At 40.4% G+C, this 25,943-nt stretch overlaps 1 protein-coding gene across 1 annotated transcript; it reads left to right on the top strand.

Moving 5' to 3' along the window:
• The first annotated feature begins 8 nt into the window (after nucleotides 1–8).
• mtrex (Mtr4 exosome RNA helicase) lies at nucleotides 9–14,872 on the top strand. The gene is made up of 27 exons (XM_006789108.3): nucleotides 9–130; nucleotides 420–560; nucleotides 1,241–1,307; nucleotides 1,421–1,483; nucleotides 1,574–1,686; nucleotides 2,090–2,264; nucleotides 2,394–2,484; nucleotides 3,179–3,303; nucleotides 3,448–3,546; nucleotides 3,768–3,888; nucleotides 3,972–4,103; nucleotides 5,831–5,910; nucleotides 6,251–6,361; nucleotides 6,651–6,752; nucleotides 7,509–7,634; nucleotides 7,807–7,957; nucleotides 8,172–8,344; nucleotides 8,424–8,492; nucleotides 8,562–8,687; nucleotides 8,772–8,882; nucleotides 8,972–9,160; nucleotides 10,598–10,761; nucleotides 11,309–11,414; nucleotides 13,208–13,264; nucleotides 13,352–13,514; nucleotides 13,757–13,861; nucleotides 14,173–14,872. The coding sequence occupies exons 1-27, from the start codon at nucleotides 30–32 to the stop codon at nucleotides 14,223–14,225; spliced, it is 3,114 nt and encodes a 1,037-aa protein (XP_006789171.1). The 5' UTR covers nucleotides 9–29; the 3' UTR covers nucleotides 14,226–14,872.
• The last annotated feature ends 11,071 nt before the right edge of the window (nucleotides 14,873–25,943 follow it).

Below are 25,943 nucleotides of genomic sequence, written 5' to 3'. Positions count from 1 at the left end.
GTATTGTGGGAAGTGTGCCCCTAACAAACATGGCTGACACCTTTGGAGACGGTTTGTTCAGCGTGTTTGACGATGAACAACAAAATACCACAAATAAAAAAGTACCGTCGAGCGTGGCGGCAGAACCGGGGTAAATATGTATTTTCTGGAGAAAATTTTTGTGTTTGTTTTGGAAAGTTTTTTTTCTCCGCGAGGACGGTAGTGCCATGGGTGCTCGTGCCAGTCATAGTAACAGTCATCGGTTCGTTAAAGAAACACCGGACAGAAAAAGGCTTATTGGGCTTAAAGTTAACAATATTATGGCATATAACTCTGAGCCCATTTCTCTTGAACACGAGTTTGTAGCTAAGTGTTTGTGTGCCCTTCATTGGTGAATCATGCATGTTGGCTAACAGCTCGTGTGTTTCTGCTCTCTATAGGAAAGCTGCAGCCAAAAATGAAACAGACAGAGATGTCGGTCCGTCTGCCCGAGCCAAGAGAGAGGCAGACAGTGATGGTGGAGAGGAGGTGGTGTTTGTGAAGAAACCTCGACATGAGGCAGTTTCGGCGAATGAACTAAAGTAAGAAGGGAAGCTTTGTTGTGTTCATGCAGGGTGTTAGTGGAGACAGTTATTAAAATGCTCAGCAGCACAAAAAAGTGATGTAAAACCAGCTTCATATTATTAGAAATATTTAAATTATCCCTGCTTGTGAATGTTTATCCACGCATTTATCATCGAGCAGCTTATCCCAGGTCTCATAGCATGAGATGTGGGTTACCCCTTGCACATATCACCAGTCTATCACAGGGCTTACATATGATTGTCATATTCTAATCAGAAATATAGGAGGTGTCATCATCAAAATGTTATTTCAGATATTCTCTGAGAAGGGCTCCTCGAAGTGGAAATGTGAAAGAAAGAGAAATGCAACCTGCAACTGGATAAAATGTCATCCCCTTCCTCCTCACCTGTGCTCCAAAGAGCTCGCTCTAACACATGAAAATGCGCATAATTATGCTTATTATTCCTGATATCATCACAGTTATTGTCCGCATATTAGACATACAACCCTCCTGTCTCCGGACAGCTGACAAGACCCGGCTAAACAACAAGAGCTGGTTATAAGCTCACATTATGCCAGTTAATGTCAGGCTTGAGTGTCGTTTTCCACATGAATCACAATTTTTTTCTGATAAACATTTTGATTATGTGAGTTCATTCACATCAGAGTTTGTTCTATTTCTTCTTTCTTTTTTCAGTCTTGCAGAATTTATGCCTCAGGTGAAGGTGGAGCAGGTGGAAACAGTGGAAGGATGTTCACATGAGGTAAAGAAAATCTGTTTTTTTGTTTGGTTTTTTAAGAATTTTATTCATTTTTAAATAAACAAGCAGAAAAAATAGTGATGATAACGGTTGCCATTTCTGTACTTCCCTGACAGGTTGCTCTTCCTGCCAGTGAGGAATATAAACCTCTGAAACCACGAGTGGGAAAAGCAGCCAAGGTATAAGGGGCCTTAGTGTGAGTTTTCAAGAACTGACATTACCGTGGGATTGCTTTCCTTTTGTTCTGATACATCTTACTCGTCTTGCAGGAGTATCCTTTCATTCTCGATCCCTTCCAGCGGGAGGCCATATTATGTATTGACAACAACCAGTCTGTGCTTGTGTCTGCACACACCTCTGCAGGGAAGACTGTTTGTGCTGAGTAAGTGTCATCAGTAAACAATTTATACTGAGTGATCACATTTTTCCTCATTCCAGTTTATTATATTTGGCTAAAATACAGCTTAGAATTTAAACTCAAACTACAGAAAATGTGATGCTGACCATTAAAAGTTTATAGAGACTAGAGATGATACTCACTGTTGTGCTGTATCAGTGCCTTCTTGGTAAATGTACTGACATGCTGGAAAGCAGCACTGAGAGATATTATGAACCTTTATAGCCCACTGATTGGTCATAAGACTGAACCAAAACAAACAGGTATTCTAAACATTTTTCATTTAATATGAACTAAAACATGAAGACTGGTCAGCAATTGTACTCAGTAGGTGTTGATAGTTCTTTAAAAACATTTTTTAATAGCTTTCTCTGATATCTTTCTGCAGATATGCCATTGCGCTGGCTCTCAGGGAGAAGCAGAGAGTGATCTTCACCAGCCCCATCAAGGCTCTCTCCAACCAGAAGTACAGAGAGATGTACGAAGAGTTTCAAGATGTAGGACTGATGACAGGTGACGTCACCATCAACCCCACTGCCTCTTGCCTCGTCATGACAACAGAGGTAAAAAAAAAAAAAAATTTTGTGTGGAGTTGAGACATTATTACATTTGCTAGTTATATCCTTATTGAAGAGTGTTTTTGATGCTGCCCAATCCAGAGGTCGGTCAATGATAAACTTCTTCTCTCCCAGATTCTGAGGAGCATGCTGTACCGAGGCTCTGAGATCATGAGGGAAGTGGCGTGGGTCATCTTCGATGAGATCCATTACATGAGAGACACGGGTGGGTGTAAAATAGAAAAGTGATGCAGACGATCTGTAAAATTACAGATCAGTGTGTTTTTGAACATCCAAGAATCAAATAGATTTTCTCCTGGGTACAAACAGAATTCATGAGTAAGTTATGGATGGATACTTGACTTGGATCCCTCACACAGTGACTCGCTGCAACATTAGCATCCTATTACAGCATCGCATTCAAATTCAGTGAGCCCTTTAGAACAACCCTTTTATTTTATTTCTACAAAGGCAGACTGCATGGCTTTAGGAATGATTTTACACACCTGCAGTAACACCAGACCTGGTGTGGACCTGCAGCTTTCAATTGTCCATACAATATATGTTCTAAGATTACTAATACACTGTTGAAAAAATTGCACATGGCATGTTGTCAAATTAATTATATATATTTGAAATAGAGAAAACACAGGAAAGTAAACACGTTAACATGTTTTCTAGCGTTTTATTTCCTGTAGTCTGGTGCAGTTGAGGCAGTGAATGAAAATGGAAGCGAAGTAAAACAATTGCATGAAAAATCAGTGTTTATACCTTCTTTGTCGACTTTTCATTTACTGATTTCTCAACAGCAGCACTTAAGGCTCAGTTGGTTTACAGTTTATTTTAACCCTGTGGTTAAAAAAAAATGTCACATGACGGCTTTTGGTTGGTAACACGTCTCACTGGTCTGTGTATTTCAGAGCGTGGCGTGGTTTGGGAGGAGACCATCATTCTTCTTCCCGATAATGTGCATTATGTTTTCCTGTCAGCCACCATCCCCAATGCCAAACAGTTTGCTGAGTGGATTTGTCACTTACACAAGCAGGTGGGATGTTGTACTGCCTCATAGTATAATTAAAGTTCTTATAATGTTCCTAAGTGAGAAGGTGACAGTTTAAATGAGTGACTTAGGGTAGTTTTTCTTTGTTTTTAAGTTTATTGATTTATGCTTTTCTAATGTCTCCTGTAGCCATGCCATGTGGTCTACACAGACTACCGCCCCACTCCACTGCAACACTATATCTTTCCAGCAGGGGGTGATGGACTCCACCTGGTTGTTGATGAAAATGTAAGGACACGTGGAAACAACACTCATTAGGGCTTTTCAGAAGAAATGAATTAATAGCTCTTTGGACTCAGCTTCATCTCCTTCACTGATAATTCTGCTTTACACAAGTGGGGCTAAAATAACAATTTGTGTATTCTAAATTTGGATGCATCAATTAGAAACAGCCGCTATAAGGTAATGTATAATTCAGGACGTTTTTTTTGTCTTGTATTTTTCTCCAGGGAGAATTCAGAGAGGACAATTTCAACACAGCTATGCAGGTGCTGAGAGATGCTGGGGATTCTGGGGGCAGCAGCGGAGGTGCCAAGTGGGATCCAAAAGGAAGGAAAGGAGGCACTAAAGGTGTGTGGGTTTGCTGGATTTTAATGTAAAAATCTTTGATTCAGTAATTCATATAAGATTGCATGTGTTTGTACTTTAATCAGGCCCATCAAGCGTGTTCAAGATAGTGAAGATGATCATGGAGAGGAACTTCCAGCCAGTGATTATTTTCAGCTTCAGTAAGAAAGAGTGTGAGGCCTACGCTCTGCAGGTGGCTAAACTGGACTTTAACAGAGGTATGTGCATTCCTGGAAACTCTCTAATCTGTGTGTGTGTGTGTGTCAGGATTTTCCCCACGAAAGCGTGCGGCCATGTCTCTGGTGAGAGTAGCAGTATAGTCAGACAAGTTAAGTTGTTTGCAGTCATGAAAGCACCGGTAGACTTTGAGGAGGTCTTTGCAAATGTGCTGTTTGATAAGTGCAATTTGTGAAAGTTTACTGCTGACAACTAAGCTGATAGATTAATATCAAAGGATGTGTTTCTGGCATTTGGCTTGTAGCTCTGATGTGTGCTGAATGAGGTGAGGTCAGACTCTTTGTCAGTGAAGTTCTGAATATTACAGATTAAAAGCTTATTTTTTCCTCTAATAAGATTAGAAATGATTGACTTTTTATAATTTGATCATGAGAATATTATTATACAGTGATGTTGCTTTTTTTGACCAATAGCTTCACTGCATTTTTCACTTATGAGGTATCAGGTTAGGTCACAAGACCAGTCAGTGAGCAGATTTTTGAGATGGCAAATGGATTTTCTTTGCCAACTGAAACATCAACACCATCTGTTTTTGTGACAAACTGTTCAGAGAGCGGGGGAAGAAGATGAGATTTGGCAAATAAATCAACATTGCTAAATTGTTGGCAGGGAATGTGATTTAATCCTCCTCACCCAGCGATTACCATCAGTGTGGCTTATGGTGCCTTCACCGTTGGTGGTGCTGTTTGGTCCAGTGGATAAGTGGAGGAGTTGCTTCATAAGAATAAATCCTCACATGATTGGAGACATTCCAGCAGCAGACTGAGCTTGGCTCACATCCACCTGCTCCAAGTCAAACATGCTCATCAAATCTTAAGTGGGAGATCTTTTCCTTCCCCATTTCAGTTTGTTTTTTTTGCTCGGTGACATTATTATAAATGAGAAGGTTTGTTTTCACACTGAGCTCTTCCAGCACTGAAATCCCGTGCAGATTGCCAATGATTTATCAGTATTGCACAAAACAAATGGAGACACAGTACCAAAGACAGTTCCTCATTTTCACAAGTTTCTTGTGTTCTTGTGGTTTCAGTAAAGCTTTTGTTTTTTGTTTTTCTTAAGAAAAATTGTAGATACTGAGATAATTTCAGTAGACTGGAGAAAAAGGGTATATCCACATATATACAGGTCTTATTTAAAATGAGGTTTTTTTCATGTTTGTTTTGAAAAATATCTCTCCACATGGAAATGCAAAACATTTTTGGCATGTTGTTGATGCCGAAGCAACAGGTGGTGACATAACTCTGATCATCTAGAAATGCTGGCTAACCAGAGGCCTACAAACAGTAACACAGCACACAGTCTGACGTCAGAAAAAGGAGATAAAGTTGTCAACACCTTTGATGTTGCAAGACTTGCAAGAAAGAAGTTGTCAGTATTTTATTTGTTTATGCTTTTAGCTACAGCAAAATTCCTTTACAAATGTAATTATTGGACTTGAAGTGGTTTCATGAATAAGGGCCAGTCCACATGGACTGAGATGGACAGAGACTGCCCACCAGCAACAGCAAATACTATAATGTGTTTGGCAGAAAAACTCCAAAGTCAACAGAGACTTGCACAATCCCTGAGTGGTTGATGTTTCTCTGTAGGCAATTCCCCAAAACCCCCTATCTCCGTTGGTCCACGTTAACCCCACATTTCCCAGGATTAATTATGTGTTGAATAATATTTTAAAATCACTCAAACTACACTCCTTTCTTTGTTACAGATGATGAGAAACGTCTGGTGGAGGAAGTTTTCAACAATGCAGTGGACTGTCTATCAGATGAGGACAAGAAACTGCCTCAGGTAAGTGTTTCTGCATGCTCTCACACTCAGCTTTCTCTGAGCTTGTCAAGGGTTTATTTATTTATTTAAACATGGTTTTTGAACCTGATCTTAACACCTTGTAAAATCTTAGCAAAAAGCCTCACTGTTTCCTGCTGTGATGAGTCCTGTTAAAATCAGTCCTGTACCCAGTAACAGCGTTAGTAGCTGTTATTGGGTACAACACGAGCAACAGCAAAGCCCAACCCTACCACACACTTTTCCATTACGAGGGTTACGTTGGCTTTGGTTTCGTCAGCTGTGATTAAAACTGTCACTGAGTAAGAAGTTCAACAGTAATGAGCTTGTTTGTGTTCTTCAGGTCGAGCATGTGCTGCCACTGTTAAAGAGGGGGATAGGGATCCATCATGGAGGCCTACTGCCCATCCTGAAAGAGACCATAGAGATCCTCTTTTCTGAAGGCCTCCTCAAGGTACAGTGGTGATTCTAACTTTAATGAGATTTGTCTGTCTCTGCAAGACTGAAAATTTCAAAACTGTGTTTGTAACAGACGTTTAGGGGAAATACTTTGTTTGCTCAAACGTTTAGTACATAGTCATATTAATGGATTTGATGAATAGAAAATGGCTTTCCAAATGTTTTATGAGGAACACTTTGAACATGTTAATTAGTCCTTGAGGATGCAGTTTCATCAGTGTCTATTTGTAAGTGATAAAATGTAAATATTGAGATGAGCTTAATGCTCCTTATTTCCATTGCAGGCCTTGTTTGCCACAGAGACATTCGCCATGGGCATCAACATGCCAGCTCGCACTGTGCTCTTCACCAGTGCACGCAAGTTTGATGGCAAGAATCACCGCTTTGTAAGTTCACGCAGTCAAACACAATGGTCTCCCCCTCTTTTATGTCTTTAATACAGAATTTTCTCAGCAACAGTATTAGTATGGATGTTTGGAAAAGTTGCACTTCCAGAAAGATATCTGTCTGTCTATGGCTTCTGTTTGAGGCCAGTAAAATGCAGAGCTCGCCATAAATTGTGCTTTAAAGCTGCTCTGTCAAGTGTGCAGTTGTTATGTAGCACGTTATTCTGAAGCCTTTATAAGGTCTTCAAGCGTTGCAGCTTGCATTGCCACATAAACAGCCACATATTGTTTACAAGGGGGTGCTCTAAGGATTAAAGAGAATGAGCGAGAGTGAAACTGCCCTCCAAGAGGTTCAGCAGAAACATCTGTTGCCTCTGATGGTGCCAAAACTCCACACAGGCACTCACACTTCACCTTCATTCTTCAAAAAACTCTCTTCCAACTCAAGAGCTGCTCTGAAGAATGTGTGAAATGAAGATCTGATCATTTAAACTCTTGTTTGTTTTATGTGCAAAGAGAGGTAAAAATGTGGAACTTAGTCAGTGCCATGTGTGATTCAATGAACAGTAGATGAGTGATGTAGATTCATAGCAATGCAGATAATTGCCTAGGCAGTAATTGAATAAATATGCAGATGTTCAGTGTTTTGTTTTTTCTACCTTCATTTATGCTGTTTTAACCAGTTTTTCAGTTGTACATTTATTTCACATGTACATAGACGTTCTTTAATATAATTTATCTTCCCACCTTGTGTAGATAACATCAGGTGAGTATATCCAGATGTCTGGGCGTGCTGGGAGGAGAGGAATGGACGACAGAGGGATTGTTATTTTCATGGTGGATGAGAAGATGAGCCCAGCTGTGGGTAAACAGCTACTCAAGGTACTGTTAACCAAGCTGCTGCAAATGCTTTTTACCATCACTTTCAGGTTTTTTAGTCCCTAGCATTATTTTAACCACTGACTCCAAAGTTTTAGAAGTGATTCTTAAGTTGTTCTTTGTCAGAAATCACTGACATTTTAATCATTTTAACCATTTTAATCCTGCTGTGCAGGGCTCTGCAGATCCTTTGAACAGTGCCTTCCACTTAACCTACAACATGGTGCTCAACCTGCTGCGTGTGGAGGAGATCAACCCAGAGTACATGCTGGAGAAGTCTTTCTACCAGTTCCAACACTACAGGGCTTTGCCTGGTGTAGTGGAGAGTAAGCATTTCTGTATGCACTTGTTCACACTACACACTTGGGTAGTAACTAACAGACATACAAATATGAACACAAATAGCAATCACAGACTTCAATAGCATGTATATGTATATTCGTAGTATGATGACTGTTTAAAGTGTCATCTTCAGTTGTCTGGTATGAATTACATGTGATGTAGTTCTAAGATGAATCTAAAATGACTGTGTTTGTGCAGAAATTAAGAAGTTGGAGGAGCAGTACCACACCATTGAGATTCCCAATGAAGAGAGTGTGGTCACTTACTTTAAAATCAGACAGCAGCTGGCCAAACTGAGTAAAGAAATCCAGGAGTTCATCCACAAACCCAAATACTGCTTGCCATTCTTACAGCCTGGACGACTTGTCAAGGTACTGCTGCACACTTAGACCAGCAGTAATAATGGAAGATTTTCACATCATTTAACAAGTCTGTATTTTCATCTTTCAGGTAAAAAATGAGGATGCTGACTTTGGCTGGGGAGTGGTTGTAAACTTTTGCAAGAAGACTAATGTTAAGGTAAGTTAGTGGCACCTATAGGCGAATCCAAGGTCCTGTGGCTATGACTAACACACATTTCCCATTTAGACGACTACAGACTCAGAGCCGCTGTATGTCGTGGAGGTTTTGGTCCACTGTAGTAAGGACAGTGTGAAAGATGCTGCAACTGAAGCTGCTAAACCTGCCGCTCCTGGGGAGACTGGAGAGATGCAGGTGGGTGGAGCAATCACAAGAACACATATAACTTCATATACACAAATGGGAGCGCCATAATTGAAATCACCTTTTTCCGCCCAGGTGGTTCCAGTGATGCTCCATCTCCTCACTTCTGTCAGCTCAGTTCGTCTTTACATCCCCAAAGACCTGAGACCCTATGACAACAGACAGCTCATGCTCAAGTCCATACAGGTACAAAGCAGAGCCATTTCTCAAGGTGTTGAAGATATTAGTGTGAATCATTTACATTTTTTTTTTTCCTCCAATCATTTTGTCCACAGGAGGTGCAGAAACGTTTCCCAGATGGTGTTCCTCTGCTTGACCCCATAGATGACATGGGCATCAAAGACCCTGCATTAAAGAAAGTTATTCAGAAGATTGAGGCCTTTGAGCACCGCATGTACACCCATCCCCTGCACAGTGACCCCAACTTGGAATCTGTCTATTCTCTCTGTGAGAAGAAAGCTCTGGTGAGAAACTTTGTCAAATTTCAAGCCATGGGATGCCCTGCTAAATGTCAGGCCTTATGAGAGCTTAACTAAATGGTGTCAAACTGGGCTAACCTAGCTTGTAGTGGCATGATTTGCATTTGTATTTGCCTGGTAAGTGATGTTTGCGTAAGTAACCATCACTGTCACTGGGGTATCCACTGTGTCAGCTGTAAACTAGTAAGCGTGAGTAATGCTATACGGTCGGGAACAACTATGTGGCTGGTTTTAACCAGTTGCCTCATCACACCGCTGATCAAGAGTGTGAAAATAAAGAGTGTGAGAATGAACCGCCTGAAGGCTAGGACTGAGTTAATGAGTGTGGGTATTGGTCTCCAGTTTGCCATTTTTATTTATAACCTGTTGTTCTTTGCTTTTTCTCTGACTTGTTAATGGTTTTGATCATGGTTTCTCTGGAAGTCGACTCTGAGCACTGTTTCAGTGAATTCAAAGGTTCCTACACTGTTGAACACTTTGTTACTACCCTGTGGGGGTCATATATCGCAACAAGGTACTAACAAAGTATTTAGTTGTCTATCACCTTTGTGTTGGAACAAAGCATCACTTTTGGTTAGGGTTATTTATTGGTAGCTTTGATTGATATTGGGATGTATTGTCTATACCACAACAGGTTACTATAACAAATAACAGCTAAACACTTCTAATTTCTTAATGTTTGAACTTTCCTGTTTATCTACAAAAAGTACCTTTTGTTAGATGAGACTTGATTTCTTTTTATTGGATTTTTCTGTTCAGTTGTGGTCAAATATGTGCATACAGGCAAACAGGGAAAATGACTGCTTGTGAATGTTATTCCTTCCTTCAGAGGTCCAGTAAATTTAATTTTGCTTTCTTTGAACACCAAAATGAAACAAAAGTGCTGCTAATCCTCAGGTTCATCTTTTTATTGTTTTTTTTACAGATGCTACCATTTCTGATGTCTCATTTATCTTATTTGTTTAGCCAAACAGGTAGCACTGGCTGAACTCAACACATCTTACAGATGCACAAGCACTAAAAAGTCTTAGCTTTAGATTTAAGTGTTCATGTGATGTCACTTATCTTTACCAACACATCCAGTCACCATTACAGCGAAGTCTTTGCTTCTTTCTTTGATCGATGAGCAGTGCTGGTGACGTCTTTGTGTGTGTGTGTGTTAAACAAAGTAGAAGAGGTTGAAGTGGATCAATTAAATAGTTGGTTTGAGATAAGCATGCACATGAACATCTGATGCAATTGTCTTTCACATTCCTCTTCATCACTCTGACAGCTAAAGTTGATTGAAGTTTTCTGATGTGCTAAACAACTGGAACCTATCACACAGCTTTTTGAGACTTTAAGAAACCCTGAAATCAAAGTTCAACAAGTTAAAAATGAAGAAATTTGCATAACATAACTGTGTGTGTGTGTGTGTTTTAGATCGCAGCAGATGTTCGAACAGCCAAGCGAGACCTCAAAAAAGCTCGAACCATCTTGCAGATGGACCAGCTGAAGTGCAGAAAGAGAGTTCTTCGAAGACTTGGCTTTGCCAGTCCCTCTGACGTCATTGAGATGAAAGGGCGGGTCGCCTGTGAAATTAGCAGGTAGGGGAGGGCGGGGCACACACACACACAAAGCTGGGACAGTGAAGAAAATGTTTGAGCTGTGTCTGTATGGATGAACCTGAAAACTTCAGGTTACTTGTGTAACCCCGGCTCTCACAGCAGCATGAGTGAGATGTCTCAGCATGGGATGATGCACCTACTTGCGTATTCCTTAAAAGCCTTATTCCATTACAACAATCCTGATTGGCTGATGATTGAAACGACCACGTTGGACAGCCACCCAACCTTATGAAGCTTGCACTACTATGTGGCCATTTTTTTAATTTTTTTTTTTTTTTTTTAAAGATAAGCAGTTTTTCTCACTTCACCCCAGCAAAAAGGGAATCTCACTCATGCTACCCTGAGAACTGGGGTTACGTGAGTTACCTAAAGTTCCTATTTCTAGCTTTTGTTTTGATGTCTTACAATTAAATATTTAGAATAAAAAAGCAGATTCTTACTCTGTTTTTATAGCTGCTGTTTTCAAAAGATCAAGATATTGAAGCAAAGTCATTATATAATTAATTTTCTGTATAAATATCTCCAGTGCCGACGAGCTCCTGCTGACTGAGATGATGTTCAACGGTCTCTTCAATGATCTGACAGTTGAGCAAGCCACGGCCCTGCTGTCCTGCTTTGTCTTCCAGGAAAACGTAAGGACAAACAAACACAAATGCATCACTCACTCTATGTACAAATATTCATCTTTTCCCGAACACTAATATAAACACCTTATTCCCATTCCTGTAAGTTCGAGCTGCTTTCACATTCTTGGCTTCTTCTCCTGCTTTACAGTCAAAGCAAACACCAAACTCTCAAAATAGGGCGATCCAGCATCAGCACATGTTTAAACAGACTTTCATTGGTTTCTCATTAGCTCAGTCCTGTGAACAGGAAAATTCTGACCTCAATCCCATATCTGTAACTGGAAGGTCGCCGGTTCGATTCCCGGGCTCTCTGTCCTGGTCGTTGTGTCCTTGGGCAAGACACTTCACCTACCGCCTACTGGTGTTGGCCAGAGGAGCCGATGGCGCGATATGGCAGCCTCGCCTCTGTCAGTCTGCCCCAGGGCAGCTGTGGCTACAACTGTAGCTTGCCTCCACCAGTGTGTGAGAGTGAATGAATAGTGGCATTGTAAAGCACTTTGAGTGCCTTGAAAAGCGCTATATAAATCCAATCCATTATTATTATGTTTCCAATTAATCTGATGCGCATGTGAGTGCACAGCTGTCAGTTGTTGTCTTTAAAGACGACCTGCTGCTATTTTAGCTGTTGATGATGGGGACTTTAGCCAATTAGCATGTTTTTAAAGAACTCAGCGTTGGTCGGAAGAACACCTGAAAATAAATTGTACATTTGTTACTTATTGAGCCATGTTCATCACCTTCTCAATAACTTGCAGACGTGAACATACCTCTAATCCTGCACATTAGCTTCTCAGAGGAGCCACCAAACATATTCACTGAGATCAAGTGCATGTTAACATTAGTTTGCATCTGCAGACCAAACGGCTGCTCGGATGCAAAATAGCACACTAGAATATGTGTAAATACCACCTGACTTCAATACTGCTGTATTGAAAAATAAAAATAAAAATCCAGACCACAATAAATATTTACAGAGCAGATGTGGCTGCTTAAAGTGATACCGGCAGCCTAGGAGGCCCTAAGCTTTCTGATGAAAATAACATTAGTATCTCAAATTGTTATGAGACAGAGACTTATATTTGATTCTAGGATACTTCAGTGTACAGTGGAGATCGTGCTCGATTCAATGACTACAAAGTGCCCAGGTACAGTGGCTGTAAAATTAGGCAAAATCATGACCCCTCCATTACGCTCCTGCCAGTTAGTGAGAGGTGATATGAGCTGCTGATATGCTTTGGTTCCTTGATGAGTCATTTTGTTTTGTGCAACTTTGCAAACCTTATCCATGTTCTTCCTAGAGGGAAGTCACTTTCTCCTTGTAGTCCTTCCATACAAGCCATACTTGTTCATTCTTTTTCTAATTTAATTATCATGAAATTTGGGCCTTTAACATGCTAACACTCCCATAGAGTGAGATGCAGCTCTTGGATTTTTTGCAGTTTCCCTGATCATTGCATATTCTGACCTTGCTGTGAATTTAGCTTGGATGCTCACCTGGCAACTGTCTTTCCATTTGATAATGAATAATCTTCCTCACTGTAGAAGGATGGACTTCAGATTGTTTGGGAATTTCCTCATAAACCTCCACAAATTTATTTGATGCTTCGCTAAGATAATTACTGATGTCTTTCCTCCTTGTATTCCTCCTGTATTTTCTGGAAAATTTAGACATGCGTGCAGGAGTTATGCTGTATTATGATTTAATAACATTAACATTTATATGGTACTTGTAATAATTATTTAGAATGTATTTTTATTGTTTAAAAGAGCAAACAGATGTTGTGTTTTTTTTCCTCCAGGCCAGCGAGATGCCAAAACTAACTGAACAGCTCGCTGCACCGCTGAGACAGATGCAGGTAAGACGGCATCAGAGTGGAGCTGTATCTTGTTAAATGCGTGTACTTTAGTAGAAATGAAAGCATCACTGTTTCTGTTGTGTTCAGGAATGTGCAAAGCGCATCGCCAAAGTGTCAGCAGACGCCAAGCTGGAGGTGGACGAAGAGAGCTATCTGAACCAATTTAAACCCCACCTAATGGACGTGGTTTATGCCTGGGCCAACGGGGCCACGTTTGCTCAAATCTGCAAAATGACCGACGTCTTTGAAGGTTTGTTACTTCTCTTACAATCTGCAGGTGTTTAATTATTAAGATCACTTGAATTGGTTCCTTTCTCCAGTATCAGGAAATATTTTCTATTTGAGGCAGATTTTGTGGGTCAGATGAGTTATTTGATACAAAATGAACACATTTACTCTCAAAAAAAAATATATATATATATAGATAGATATAAAGATATGTATCATCAAAGATTTATAACACATGTATCTACACACTGGATTTCTGTTTAGGGAGCATCATCCGTTGCATGCGTCGTCTGGAGGAGGTCCTGAGACAAATGTGTTCTGCATCTAAAGCCATCGGCAACACAGAGCTGGAGAATAAGTTTGCTGAAGGTAGGAAACACATTGCACCAATTTTTAATTTGAATGAATATTAGCTCCCTTTTTAATTGTAGTCTAACATGATAAATCCTTAAAAAGTTGGACATTTTTCACTGTTTTTTGTTGGTTTTTGTTAGATTTATTTTTGTATTGTTAAAACTACATTGACAGTACACCTGTGCATCATAAACTTTATTTAGTGCATGCATTTAGTGCATGCATTTAACAAACCATTTACGTTTTATGAAGAAGCAAAAACTAGATTCTGTAATTGTTCATGTAAAAGTTGTGACAGAGTTTGAATTGTGTTTCTCTCCCTGCAGGAATAACAAAGATCAAGAGAGACATCGTCTTTGCTGCCAGTCTCTACTTATAGTGTCTTTTAGTGAACCCTGCTCTTTTGTGGTTGTTTGTTTAAAGAGTCACACAGGTAGGAACTCTGTGACGTTCATTCCTGAACTCGGTTGGGTTTCAGGGATTTTCCTTTGCTCACAATGGACTTAAAGATGGTGACTTAACAGTGAGCTGGTCCAAATAGCTTAAAGGCAATGTGTCTGTCACTCTTTCACTATAGAAGCCATGTGCTTTGTTATTCACCCTTTTTTAAAAAATGTGTAATGCCTTAGTGAACTTAAATTGGTTATTATTCCATTGGCTCCAGCTGAAAGCTCTTTGGGAATGCTAACCGTGCAATCACAGCAACTTCCATAAACACTTTCATCCTGCTGAGGTTTCCCAATCGTTGTCCTCACTGTGCGCATCATATATGGTCTGTTTTCACAGTTCATTGAATATGCATGTTTTGTTTTTGCTTAAATGGCAAAAACGTGCATAATTAGACTGATAATTATTTTGTGCTTTGATCTGAGGAGAGCTCATGACATAATACATCAAATACGTTACACCTGTGTCAATGTTAATAACCCACTTTATTTTTCCGTATTTTTACATGTGTGTACATATTTGACAATTTTCAATAAACGTCTGTATTTGTTTACATACAGATTATATATAAAAAGCAAACTGTTGTCCATTCACTTGATGCTGATATTAAACAGAAGGTTGTAATAGCAGCAGCTGTCCGGCCAAGCAACACAGGACCTGAACTGACAGCCTTCTCTGCAGTGCTCTCACCAAACATGGTAGAAACTTCTTCACTTGAATGTTTTTATATGTATTCAACCTCATCTGGTAGTTTATTGGTTTGAACAGCAGGTAGCGGTGCCACATAAATCAGCCTGTAGAAGTCGGGAGGTCCCCGCAGACCAACGAGTTTATCTGCAATGACACAGCAGAGCAAAATTAGCGCGTGAGCACTGAGCCAGCAATTTAACTCAACCCCACCATCGGGCTCTTAAATTGGGGGGGGGTGCTCTGCCTCTAATGTTTTTAATAAAGTTTATATGCTGGAATTGGATCACATGTTTCATTATATTGTCAACTTCATCTTGAAGTTCATTGGTTTGAACAGCAGGTGGCGGTGTTTCTTGATATTCAGATACGCCCCAGCTCACGCGCTCAAAACCCGCTTCCAAATCCATTACCACACAAACGAAGTGAAGCTGCAAAATAATAAGCAACTGAAGCTTTAACATTGATAAACATCAGTATGCTGTGCTTTGCGTGTCAAAGTAAACATTTAGCACACGGGATGTTCTGGCTGCTACGTCAACGCAAATGTATCCAGGTCTATATTTATATGATGCATGTTGGAGAGTGAACTATGGAGATCATTTACCTAAACGTGTCTTTTACACAGTCACTTACTGAGTTGATTGAAAAGCAAACTGAGACCTGCTGATCTCAGAGTTTATAGGAAATGGGTGCAGCAATTTATTGAAACATACAAATGGAAATATAATGCAAAATAGTGTTTGCACAATTTTTATGAACGTGAAAGTCAATATTTGGTATGATCATCTTTATCCTTCAACCCATCCTGAACTCTCTTAGGTAAGTTTCCCTGTAATTTCTTTAAGTAGTTTTCAGGAATATTTTTCGCGGCTTCTTGGAGGACATTCAAAGCCCTTCTTTGGATTTTGGCTGCCTTTTGTTCTCTCTGTCAAGATGATCCCATCACAGCTAATGTTGAGTTCTGGGATCTAATGAGGCCAGTCCACGCCCGATAGTGTTCCACTCTATGATTTTCTGTTCAGGCATGCTGTGCTTTCAATGTACTGATAGTATGTTTGGGATCATTGTCATCTTGTGGAAGTTGTTTCCAGTCTGATGCTCTCCTGATAGTATTGCATGATGAATCAAAATCTAACCAAACTGGCAGAACGTCCACTGTGTTTTACAGACTGCAGTAAGCACTCATGTTGTACCTCTCTCCCGACCTTCTCTGGATTGACCAGAATTTTCAAATTTGAAGTCATCACTCCATAAAACTTGCTGCTTCTGGTTTTCAGTTGAGTTCCTGTGTAATACATTTATGTGTAAACACAACACTGGTTCCTCCCGTGATGTTTGTGTCTGTCTTTTGCTTGAATTATTCATAGGTCAATGTTAAGAGCCTTAACATACAAAAAAAACCCATTTCTTTGAAAATGGTCAGCTTCAAGGACTAAACTGAAAATGAGTGAAAAAGCAGCGTCTTTCAGCTTAAAATGGTAATAGTCTTTTTTTGAGAGCTTTAGTTTTTGGTTGTTCGGGTTAAATCACCCAGCTTTTTATAAAAACTAGTGAAAACTTTGCTTCAGTTGTTTCTTTTTACACGTGAACATCTATCCACGCATTTTCTGCGAGCTCTTCCTCTAAAAACTGCTCATATCATCTCTGCTTAGTTACTAGTAGTTGCCTCATGACATACTGTTAATAATCAATATTAACGTTAACTGAATGGTTCATTTATTTCTTGGTTTACCTGCATTATTATCAGCTGTTAAATGGGTAAGGTTCCTCTGTTAATACTCACAAAGGCTAAAAAATGTCACTTTAGCTTTTAAAACTGTTTAAAAACAGTAATAATTCAACTTTATGGGGGTGTTGGTGGTCTCATATATTGTTGTGTTACACCCAGCCAGGTGTACGTTTGTTGTTGTTGTTTTAACTTTCCTCAGCGTGGATAATTTTAGATTGGTAAACTGGCAATTGAGTGCACGTCTGAGCCTAGCTATTATAATAGCAGCTGAATCTTTGCCCTTTAGATTCTACAGAATGGGTCTCGCTAGATTGATGCCTCAGGCACGATTTCATCTTCTTAGACATTAAGAATTGTGATGTGATCAGCAGCTGGTGCCTGTAGTTGTTTCACAGACAACTACAGGCTTAATCATAACTAACGATACTGAATTCATTCTGGGTCATAATTACTGCCCAAAGTAATAATTACTGGTGATTCATTTAATAGGAGCTTATCTTAGTTCTTGTTATTGATTATGTACTTTTATTTGAGCAATAGCTCAAATGAAACTGTCAGGTATAAAGCTATAAAGGTCAAATGATCAGTCAGTGAGCTCATTGTTGATTAAATCTGGAGATGACAAACAGATTGTCCTTACCCACTGAAACATCATAAATCATGTGTTTTAGTGACTGGGAGGAGGTTGGGGAAGGAGATGAAATCAGGCAAATAAATCAACATTGCTAAATTGTTGGCAGGGAATGTAATTTAATCCTCCTCACCCAGCGATTACCATCAGTGTGGCTTATTGTGCCTTCACCGTTGGTGCTGCTGTTTGGTCCAGTGGATAAGTGGAGGAGTTGCTTCATAAGAATAAATCCTCACATGATTGGAGACAGTCCAGCAGCAGACTGAGCTTGGCTCACATCCACCTGCTCCAAGTCAAACATGCTCATCAAATCTTAAGTGGGAGATCTTTCCCTTCCCCATTTCAGTTTGTTTTTTTTGCCCGGTGACATTATTATAAATGAGAAGGTTTGTTTTCACACTGAGCTCTTCCAGCACTGAAATCCCGTGCAGATTGCCAATAATTTATCAGTATTGCACAAAACAAATGGAGACATTGTGCCAAAGACAGTTCCTCATTTTCACAAGTTTCTCGTGTTCTGAGAGTTCTCTCGGTAAAGCTGATTTTCCCTGAAAAATGGCAAGATAATGATCGAGCATCGGCAGTAAGGAGAAAAAGTTACAGGTTAACATATCAAATATGTTTTACAGCTGTAGAAAAAAGAAAACTATGTAGATCAAATAACATATGAGGTAAATGTAAATGTGCAGTTTTTTAAATATATCATTAAAGTTTTCTGTCGCTGTCTGTCATTTACAAACTCACAGGGGCCGGTTCTGACTAGCACACAGATGAAAACTATATTGTCTAACCAGTGTGTGTGTATACACAGGTTCCTCTGTTTGTGTGTGTAGGTGGGTTGTGATGAGGACACGGAGCCACGTGGCTCTTCTGGGTTTTCTCTTTTCCACCCAGACCCCTCCTTCCCCTTCTTCTGTCTTTTTTTTTTTTTTGCTTTTAATTTCTCTCTCTCTCTCTCTTCTCCCCCCCCCCCCCCCCCCCCCCCCCTTTAAAAAATAAAATAAAATAAAAATCTTGTAGGGTTCCCCCCTCTCCCACCCTGCTGTGACTTGTGACTGTGCATTTTCTGGGCAGCTTTTGTGAAGTGACAGGGCCACGTTGGAGTCAACGAAACAGCACAATTGCAGCACAAAACAGACAAGGCGATACTGATCTAGCTCGGGAGGCTGACCCGCAGCGTTAAGGCCATTGTTTTTGGCCACAGAGCAGTATGGCAGATGTTTTTGCTGCTGTTGGCAGAGCCTGAGGTTGATGAAGTTTGCACAGCCAAGTGCTTCAGCATGGACTGGTTACATAGCTGTGAATTTTGTTTGGATCTTTGTGGTCTGCAGGGGATGGTTCCTAATGATTCTGCTGACCTCGCTTTTTGTTCACCCTTGGGCATTCCTCTGATTTACGGACATGAAATGTAGCATCGCACTGAAAGATCAGTCGAGATAGAAACAACCGAGGCTGAGATGTACACAGTATTAATCCCTGGTGTGGGGCAAACTCCAAGAACATCGAATCTTACATTTTATCCATGATGCATCTCAACCTTTACTAACTTCAAGGCCTTTTTAAGTCCATGACAAAGCTTATATTTCTTCATCTTGGTTGTGGTATGCTTTCGTGCAGTAAGGAGTAACAAAAGCTGCTCCTCTTTTACTCATTACCTGAATTAAAACGAGAGTTTAACACATCAGTGGAGCCAATGGGAGGGCAGCTAACAAATCTAACCTGTCAACAAGGCACATGACTAATTGGATGGAAATCTGCTTCCATTAAAAAGCGTTTTACTCCTGATGGCTCGATGTGTGAGTTTGGCAGTCAGCACTGCTCTGTTTTTGTCTTCTAATTGTGTGAGCATTCATCACGGTGTGGAGTGGTCAAGGTTCAAATGAGCTGAACTTTGCCAACGCCGTGCCTTTGAGCTCATCAGGCGCCTGTTGTTGTTTATCTACACATTCTTCCGATGGAAAAAATGTGTAGATAAAAGCAGTGGCACCATTGTTACATTATGAGTGAAAGTCCTCTTAACAGATCTACACAACCCTGCTCTGTTTGATCAATGAAGTTTTTTTGTTTTTGTTTTTTTGCTGAAGCAAAGGCCTTAACTTGAACTTTCCCCCCATGCTTTAGACTTTTTTATAAGTAAATTTGTTAATGATTAAACAAGTAAAATAAGTCTCCCCGGCACTGACGCCTGACATTTTAAAAGTAAATACTGAGCTGTCAGACTTTGTGGTGCTCCAAGGTTATGATTAATACAGGCTCATAAGAAGGAACATTTCCCAGAATGGTTTCATGAATAAAGACCTGTGACTAAGTTTCCACATAGACTTAGATGGACACAGAGACGGCTCCGCGGCAACAGCAAATACTATAATGAGTTTAGCACAAAAACTCAAAAGAGTCATGAGAGCCTTGCTCAGTCCCTGAGTGCTTGATGTTTCCTTGGAGCCAGTTCCACAATAACCCCTCTCTGCGTTGTCCAGCATTAAACACACATATGCCAAGATTAATTCCGTTTGTAGCATTTTAAAATGACTCAAAGCTGTAAGAAACGAACCGAGTAGCTGCGTAGGATCTTAAAAAATGCAGTGCTTGTTTGTTCCAGATGACGAGAAATGTCTTGAGAAAGCGGGCTGTCGTTCGGACGAGGACAACAAACTGTGTCAGGTAAGCAGAGATGTTGTTTCTACACGCCAGAGGAAGCAGTTTTCTCAACCTGGCGTTGACACCTTGTAAAACCTCATCGAAACTCTTCTCCGTGTCCACAGAGTCCCTTTCCTGCTCAGAAAAGACAGCCTTAATTTAAATAGTTGCACACAAAATGTCAACACGGGCTCAAACACTGTGCTCCTGTTATTTTGCTCTGCTGTGATGAGTCACGTTATAAAAAGCAGCTCTGTTGCGGTCATAGCTGTTAGTGGGTAGACCACTATAGCCTGATCCTACAACACACTTTTCCACTACGAGGGATGGGGATGCTTTTCCAATCCTCTGTTTCCTTGGTTTCGACAGCTGTGATCATGTGAGCAGAACTGTTGCTGAGTAAGGAGATTAACAGCTACTGTTAAGGAGGGAGATATAGAGGGAGATTCATCATGGAGGCCTACTGCTCACCCCAAACAGACCATAGGGTGCTTTCCTCCGAAGGCAGGTTGAGTCACAGGCAAAACAAAAAGTTGAGCTTTTGTTTTGGATTATATTTTATCTTCAGCAACTACACAGTGCTATGAAACTTTATCTGTGTTCTTGACAAATAAAATAAATGAAAAACCATTTGTGACCAATTTGTTTCTAGGACAACACCTTGCGTAAGAAAATAAGCTGTGTCCCAAAATGTCGGCTGCATCCTCCGGAGGCCGCATTTTCAGGCCGATTACGTCACAGCCAGGCGACGAAGGCTGTCCCAATTCGTCGACTCCTTCAAATGCGGCCGACAAATGCGTCCTTCATTTCTCCGAATTTGAAGGATGGGTCGGGTGTGTCCTTCGTGGCCCACCGTATCCCAGAATTCATAGCGAGGCCCAGCCAATTTCAGTTTCCAATGATGGCGGCTGCTGCTAAGTTTTAAAATTACTCTTATTAATCTTTCTGGGTCACAAAATAAACTTTTAACATATTTTCAGGCGAGAAAGTAGCTGTGTAAACTTTAAATATCTGCTTGGTTTATCAAGACATTGCATATTTGCCAAAGTGCTCCGACGTTTTCGGAGACGTCTGTTACCCACCCGCTCGATAGCTAGCCGGGGGGGGGGGGGTGTTCAAAGGTCACTCGACCCAGCGAGAGCAGCGACTCCCAGCTTCATCATTTTCAGACCCTTGCTGTCATTTGCTACTCAGGTTAAACATGATATATAAGTCACTCGGATAACTTAAAAATGTAATTGTTTGGCTTTTATCTGTGTTTTATTTGTACCAGAGTAAATCAGTTTGGCTGAGATCAAAGTTATTAGATTATTAGATTAAATAAAACTTTATTAATCCATCGGGTTCCTCCGGGATTTTTACACAGCTGAATAAACGTCAAACAGAAAACTGCTTAAACAGAAGTATGAGACAGTCGAGAATTTACGCCAGTGTCCTGTTATATTTTAGATAGCAAGGAGCAGACGGCTGAGTTTATTAAACTCCACCGAGACAGCGGTGACGCAAATCTGAAGGCTAGACCGTCCCATTTTACAGCCTCGCACTTCCGGCCTTCTTGGTCTTCGAAGGACCCGGCCCACGTAGACTGCGAAGGCCGCGTCCTCCAAAGGAGGCAGCCTACGTTTTGGGACACAGCTAATACACACACAGGTGGGTGATTAAGGGAAGTGGAGACCGCTGTGGAGAACAAGACACAGGTGAACCAAATCAGAGCAGACTAGACAAAGGAAGCAAAACTAAAAGCAAAGCACAAGGAGCACAAATTCTTTCAAAGTAAAACAGGAAGAAATAATTAAACAGAGAAAACACAATCACCTTAATGAAATTAATACAAGCGACTTGACAGAGGAGGGCAACATACTAAGGGAACACAGAGAGTGGCAAAACATTAACTAAACATGGGGAACACAGGGAAGGGCGGATAAAGTGAAACAGGAATACAATGCAAACTACTATCAGCAAGAATGGAGCAAAAACTAGTAGGACTCAAAATAAAAGATTACTACAAATACCAGCACAACGCTGCCTCCACCTTGCTTGACAGTTGGTGCAGTGTTTTTAGGCTTGAAAACCTCATCTCCACTCCTTTAGACATACCTGTTGTCATTGCAACCGAATAGCTCAATCTTTATCTTGTTTGAATAAAACCTTTCTCCAGAAGACATTTGGTTTGCCCATAAGCCATAAGCCTCAAATTTCAGTCAAGCTTCACTTTGGATAGTGACACAGGTTTTCCAGCAGTTTCCAGTTCACGGCAGGCCTGAAAGCCTTGGTGGCTTCTGGTTTGTTCCTGAACAATTTCCTCTCATCTGAGGGTGAGTTGGGTCTGTCTTCCAGACCATTGAGTGTGGTAACACATTTTAATAACTTGTGTACTGTTGTTTAAACTGATGATCTTGGAATCTGGAGTTATTTAGAAATGGCTCCAAGAGACTTTCCCATCATAAATCTGCAGTTCTCCTCCTTAGATCTTCACTGAGGTCCATGGACTTTCTTATTATGCCGAGTTTTGGTCAATCCGGTGAGTGCTTTCAAACAAATCGTTTTTATCTTTGTGAAGAGAAACTACCCGTTGTAATCAACCATTCTCACTAATTCGAACTCAAAAGACCTTGTCAAGTTGAAACACTTTGTGGAACCTTCAGGACAACGTATTAAAAGATTTAAATGAGTCTTTGTATATATTTGAGGCTATATGTATACTTCAGACTCTGCATGGAATAGAGAAAATCCAAAATAAAATCGTGCATTCATATCTTGCTTTTTTAAAATTGTTAAAAATTATGCTGCACAGTCGTCCCGCCTAGGAAAAAGAACAGTGTCCACAACTGGTTCGTGTCCACAACTTGGGTGTGGAGTAGCCAGATTCATTGATTAGAGTGGAAGCATTGTGTTGCAGCATCTGCTCTGCAAATGGTCCAGATGTTACTGTTTTCAGATTGACTTTAGCCATAGTGTCGCACTGTGCTGCTGCTAACTTCTGCGTAATGAACAGTCAGTGACAGTAACACTGTGAAGTGAGGGAAAGGTGCCAAAAATTGTTTCAAGATTGATGGCAAAAATCACAGCGTTGGAAGAGCACACAATCAGACACATACATTGATATTTTATTTTATTTTATTTCTTTCTTTGTTTTGCATAAAAAATCATCTGCAGCAAAGTCATGACATGGTTAGCAATGTCAAGTCCTGTAAATAGATCATTTTCTCTGCAGCAGTATTACTTTAGATATGCATGTTGTGAAAATTTAAACCTCCAGAAAGAAATCTGTCTTTCTATGGCTTCCGTTAGAGGCCAGTAAAATGCAGAGCTCCTCATAAATTGTGAAGTATGCAGTTACTATGCAGCGTGTTGCTCTGAAGCCTTTATAAGGTCTTCAAGCGCTGCAGCTTGCATTGCCACATAAACAGCCACGTATTGTTTATAAGAACTAGGGGCTCTTATGTGCACTAAGGACTGGAGAAATTGAGAGAGTGAGAGTGAAACTGCCCTCCAAGAGGTTCATCAGGAACATCTGTTGCCTCCGATAGTGCCAAAGCTCCACGCAGGCACTCGCACTTCACCTTCATTCTTTAAAAAATCTCTCTTCCAAGTCAAGAGCTGATCGCATCGCATGCCTGGATTGAAAGTTGGATCATTTAAACACTTTTTTAGTTTGGTAAGAGAGGTAAAAATGTGGAGTTCAGTCAGTGCCATGTGTGATGCAATGCACAGTCCTCAGAGGCCTTTGGAAAAGTGCTTCACTCTCCACATCACAACATAGATGAGTGATGCAGATTTATAGCAGTGCAGATATAGAGTATATCCACATGTCTTTGTGTGCTGGGAGGAGAGGAACGGATGACAGAGTGCCTGTTTTTTCGTGGTGAATAAGAAGGTGAGCCCAGCTGTGAATAATCTGGTATCCTTTTTATTAACCATCAAGTCATGAAGTTTTCAACTTCTAGTCTTCTTCCTAACCGTGTCCTTTCAGAGCACCTCACAGCTGTCTACACACTCCTCTTTGATGCATTTCTAGTCATTCATATCAATTACAATCCTACTAAAAATCTGTGTGAACCACTGAGTGGAGGTTGTCAGCAGTGACTCTGAAGTTGTTCTGTGTGTCATGAGGCCGCTTGGTGTGCTGTCAAACCTTAACACAGAGTCACAAAGAAGCCAGAGAGTCTTTGTCCCCTGCCTTTGATTTGACACATTTATAGCTGCGCTGCTATAAATACACAGCAGGCCAGCTTTTCAAAGAAGTAGTGTTAATTTGAAACTGTTCGTTGGCGCTGTGACAGCTCTAAACTTGCACTGAGTCTTGGAGAAAGATGTCTGTGGTTCAGAGGTTGTGATAACAAAATCACTATTTTAAGTGGAGAAAATGACTTCAGCCTGCATTTATTTAGATTTCTTGGCCCGTTTTAGGAAAAAGCTGACATTTTAATCAGAATGCGTGATTTATCACAGCTGTACTTTTGTCCAGTTGATGTTTTTGTGATTTCATCTTGCTGTGCAGGGCTCTGCAGATCCTTTGAACAGTGGCTTCTACCTAACCTACAACATGGTGCTCAACCTGCTGCGTGTGCAGGAGATCAACTCAGAGTGCATGCAAGTCTTTCTACCAGTTCCAACACTACAGGGCTTTGCCTGATGTAGTGGAGAGTAAGCATTTTCATATGTGCACACTGCAGATTAGATAAGAATTTGTATGTAAATCACTGATTTTAATAGCATCTATAAGTATATATTGTAGTGTATTAAGTTGTCGGGTAAGATCTATCTGGATGAATCACCACACCGTCACGTGCTTTAAAATCAGGCAGCAGCTGGCCGATATAGGCAAAGAAATCCAGGAGTCAAGGAGTAAATGTCAGGCCTTATGATGACATTAAACATCAGATTATTTTACATTTTTAAACTTGTCTGTTTATCTACAGTCCTACCTTTTGTCAGATAAGAATCAGTGACCTTTTATTGTATTTTGCTTTTCAGTTACGGTCCAATATGCTCATACTGACAAACACAGGAAGAAAGCAAGGGCGTTATTCGTTATTCCTACTCCTATAGGTGGCATGGTGGGAAAAATTCCTAATATGATCGTAAGTAGATTTTATTTTATCCTGTACATTATGTTCAAAAAGTCTAACTGCATTGTGTTTAAAAAAACAAACAAAGAAAAAAATCAGGCTGTGTTCCAGCAATTTATTACAAGCCCAACCGCACCATCCCCCCTGCATTTGTAAAAAAAAGGACAATCCCACCTGCATGGCCTTTAAAGGCTGACATATAAACTGTAAGTAATTTGCATGAGTCCTTTCAGTTTGTGTATCTCTAGGTGTTTACACATGTTCAGAACAAAACGGTCTAAAATTACTTGTACAGTCGAAGGTACTTCAATAAGAAATACATGAGCAACACTTAAGGAACCAAAGTAAGTTTGTAATGTGCTGAGGATTAGCCAGGTTAAGTTTGAATGAAATGCTAAGCTAACTAGTCCAGCACAAACTGGATTACTAAACTGATTCCTTTGTAGGCTGGTGATTAACCCACTTTTCCTAACAGCTTCAAACTCCTGCTGCGATCCTTTATCGTCCTTCTTTCATCTCTCTACACTCCAGTCCTTACAGACGCCACCGTTGGTGATTTACATTTTTTTTTACACGTTTGATTAGCAAAGCAGGTAGCACTGGCTGAACTGCACATCTCACAGAAATATTACGCTCAGTGAAGGGACTTTTGTTTCATGCTGTGTAGCATGAGTGTTTTAGAAACAGGGATCTTTTTTTGTTTTTGTTTGTTTGTTGTTGTTTTTTGGTGGGCTCTTATTTTGCCCACACACAGGGAAAGCACCAAACAGGAAGCAACTTTCTATGTAAATCATGAGAATGGCTCATCCAAATGGTCACAAGTTTGCTTGTACTTACTCTGTGTCACATCAGAAGCAAAACAACCATGGTATACTCCAATACTCTGACAAG

Source organism: Neolamprologus brichardi, chromosome 7 (assembly GCF_056152115.1).
Source record: "Neolamprologus brichardi isolate AB-2024 chromosome 7, ASM5615211v1, whole genome shotgun sequence".
Lineage (NCBI taxonomy): Eukaryota > Metazoa > Chordata > Actinopteri > Cichliformes > Cichlidae > Neolamprologus > Neolamprologus brichardi.
Note: the sequence above shows the minus strand (reverse complement) of the source record. Positions and strands in the feature narration are given on the sequence as shown.

What these genes read in the sequence shown, in the direction of transcription:
- mtrex (XM_006789108.3), top strand. Translation starts at nt 30, where the DNA reads ATGGCTGACACCTTTGGAGACGGTTTGTTCAGCGTGTTTGACGATGAA. An exon ending in GAGTGGGAAAAGCAGCCAAG is followed by an intron (nt 1,484 to 1,573) that starts GTATAAGGGGCC and finishes CTCGTCTTGCAG; the next exon opens with GAGTATCCTTTCATTCTCGA. An exon ending in TAAACTGGACTTTAACAGAG is followed by an intron (nt 4,104 to 5,830) that starts GTATGTGCATTC and finishes TCTTTGTTACAG; the next exon opens with ATGATGAGAAACGTCTGGTG.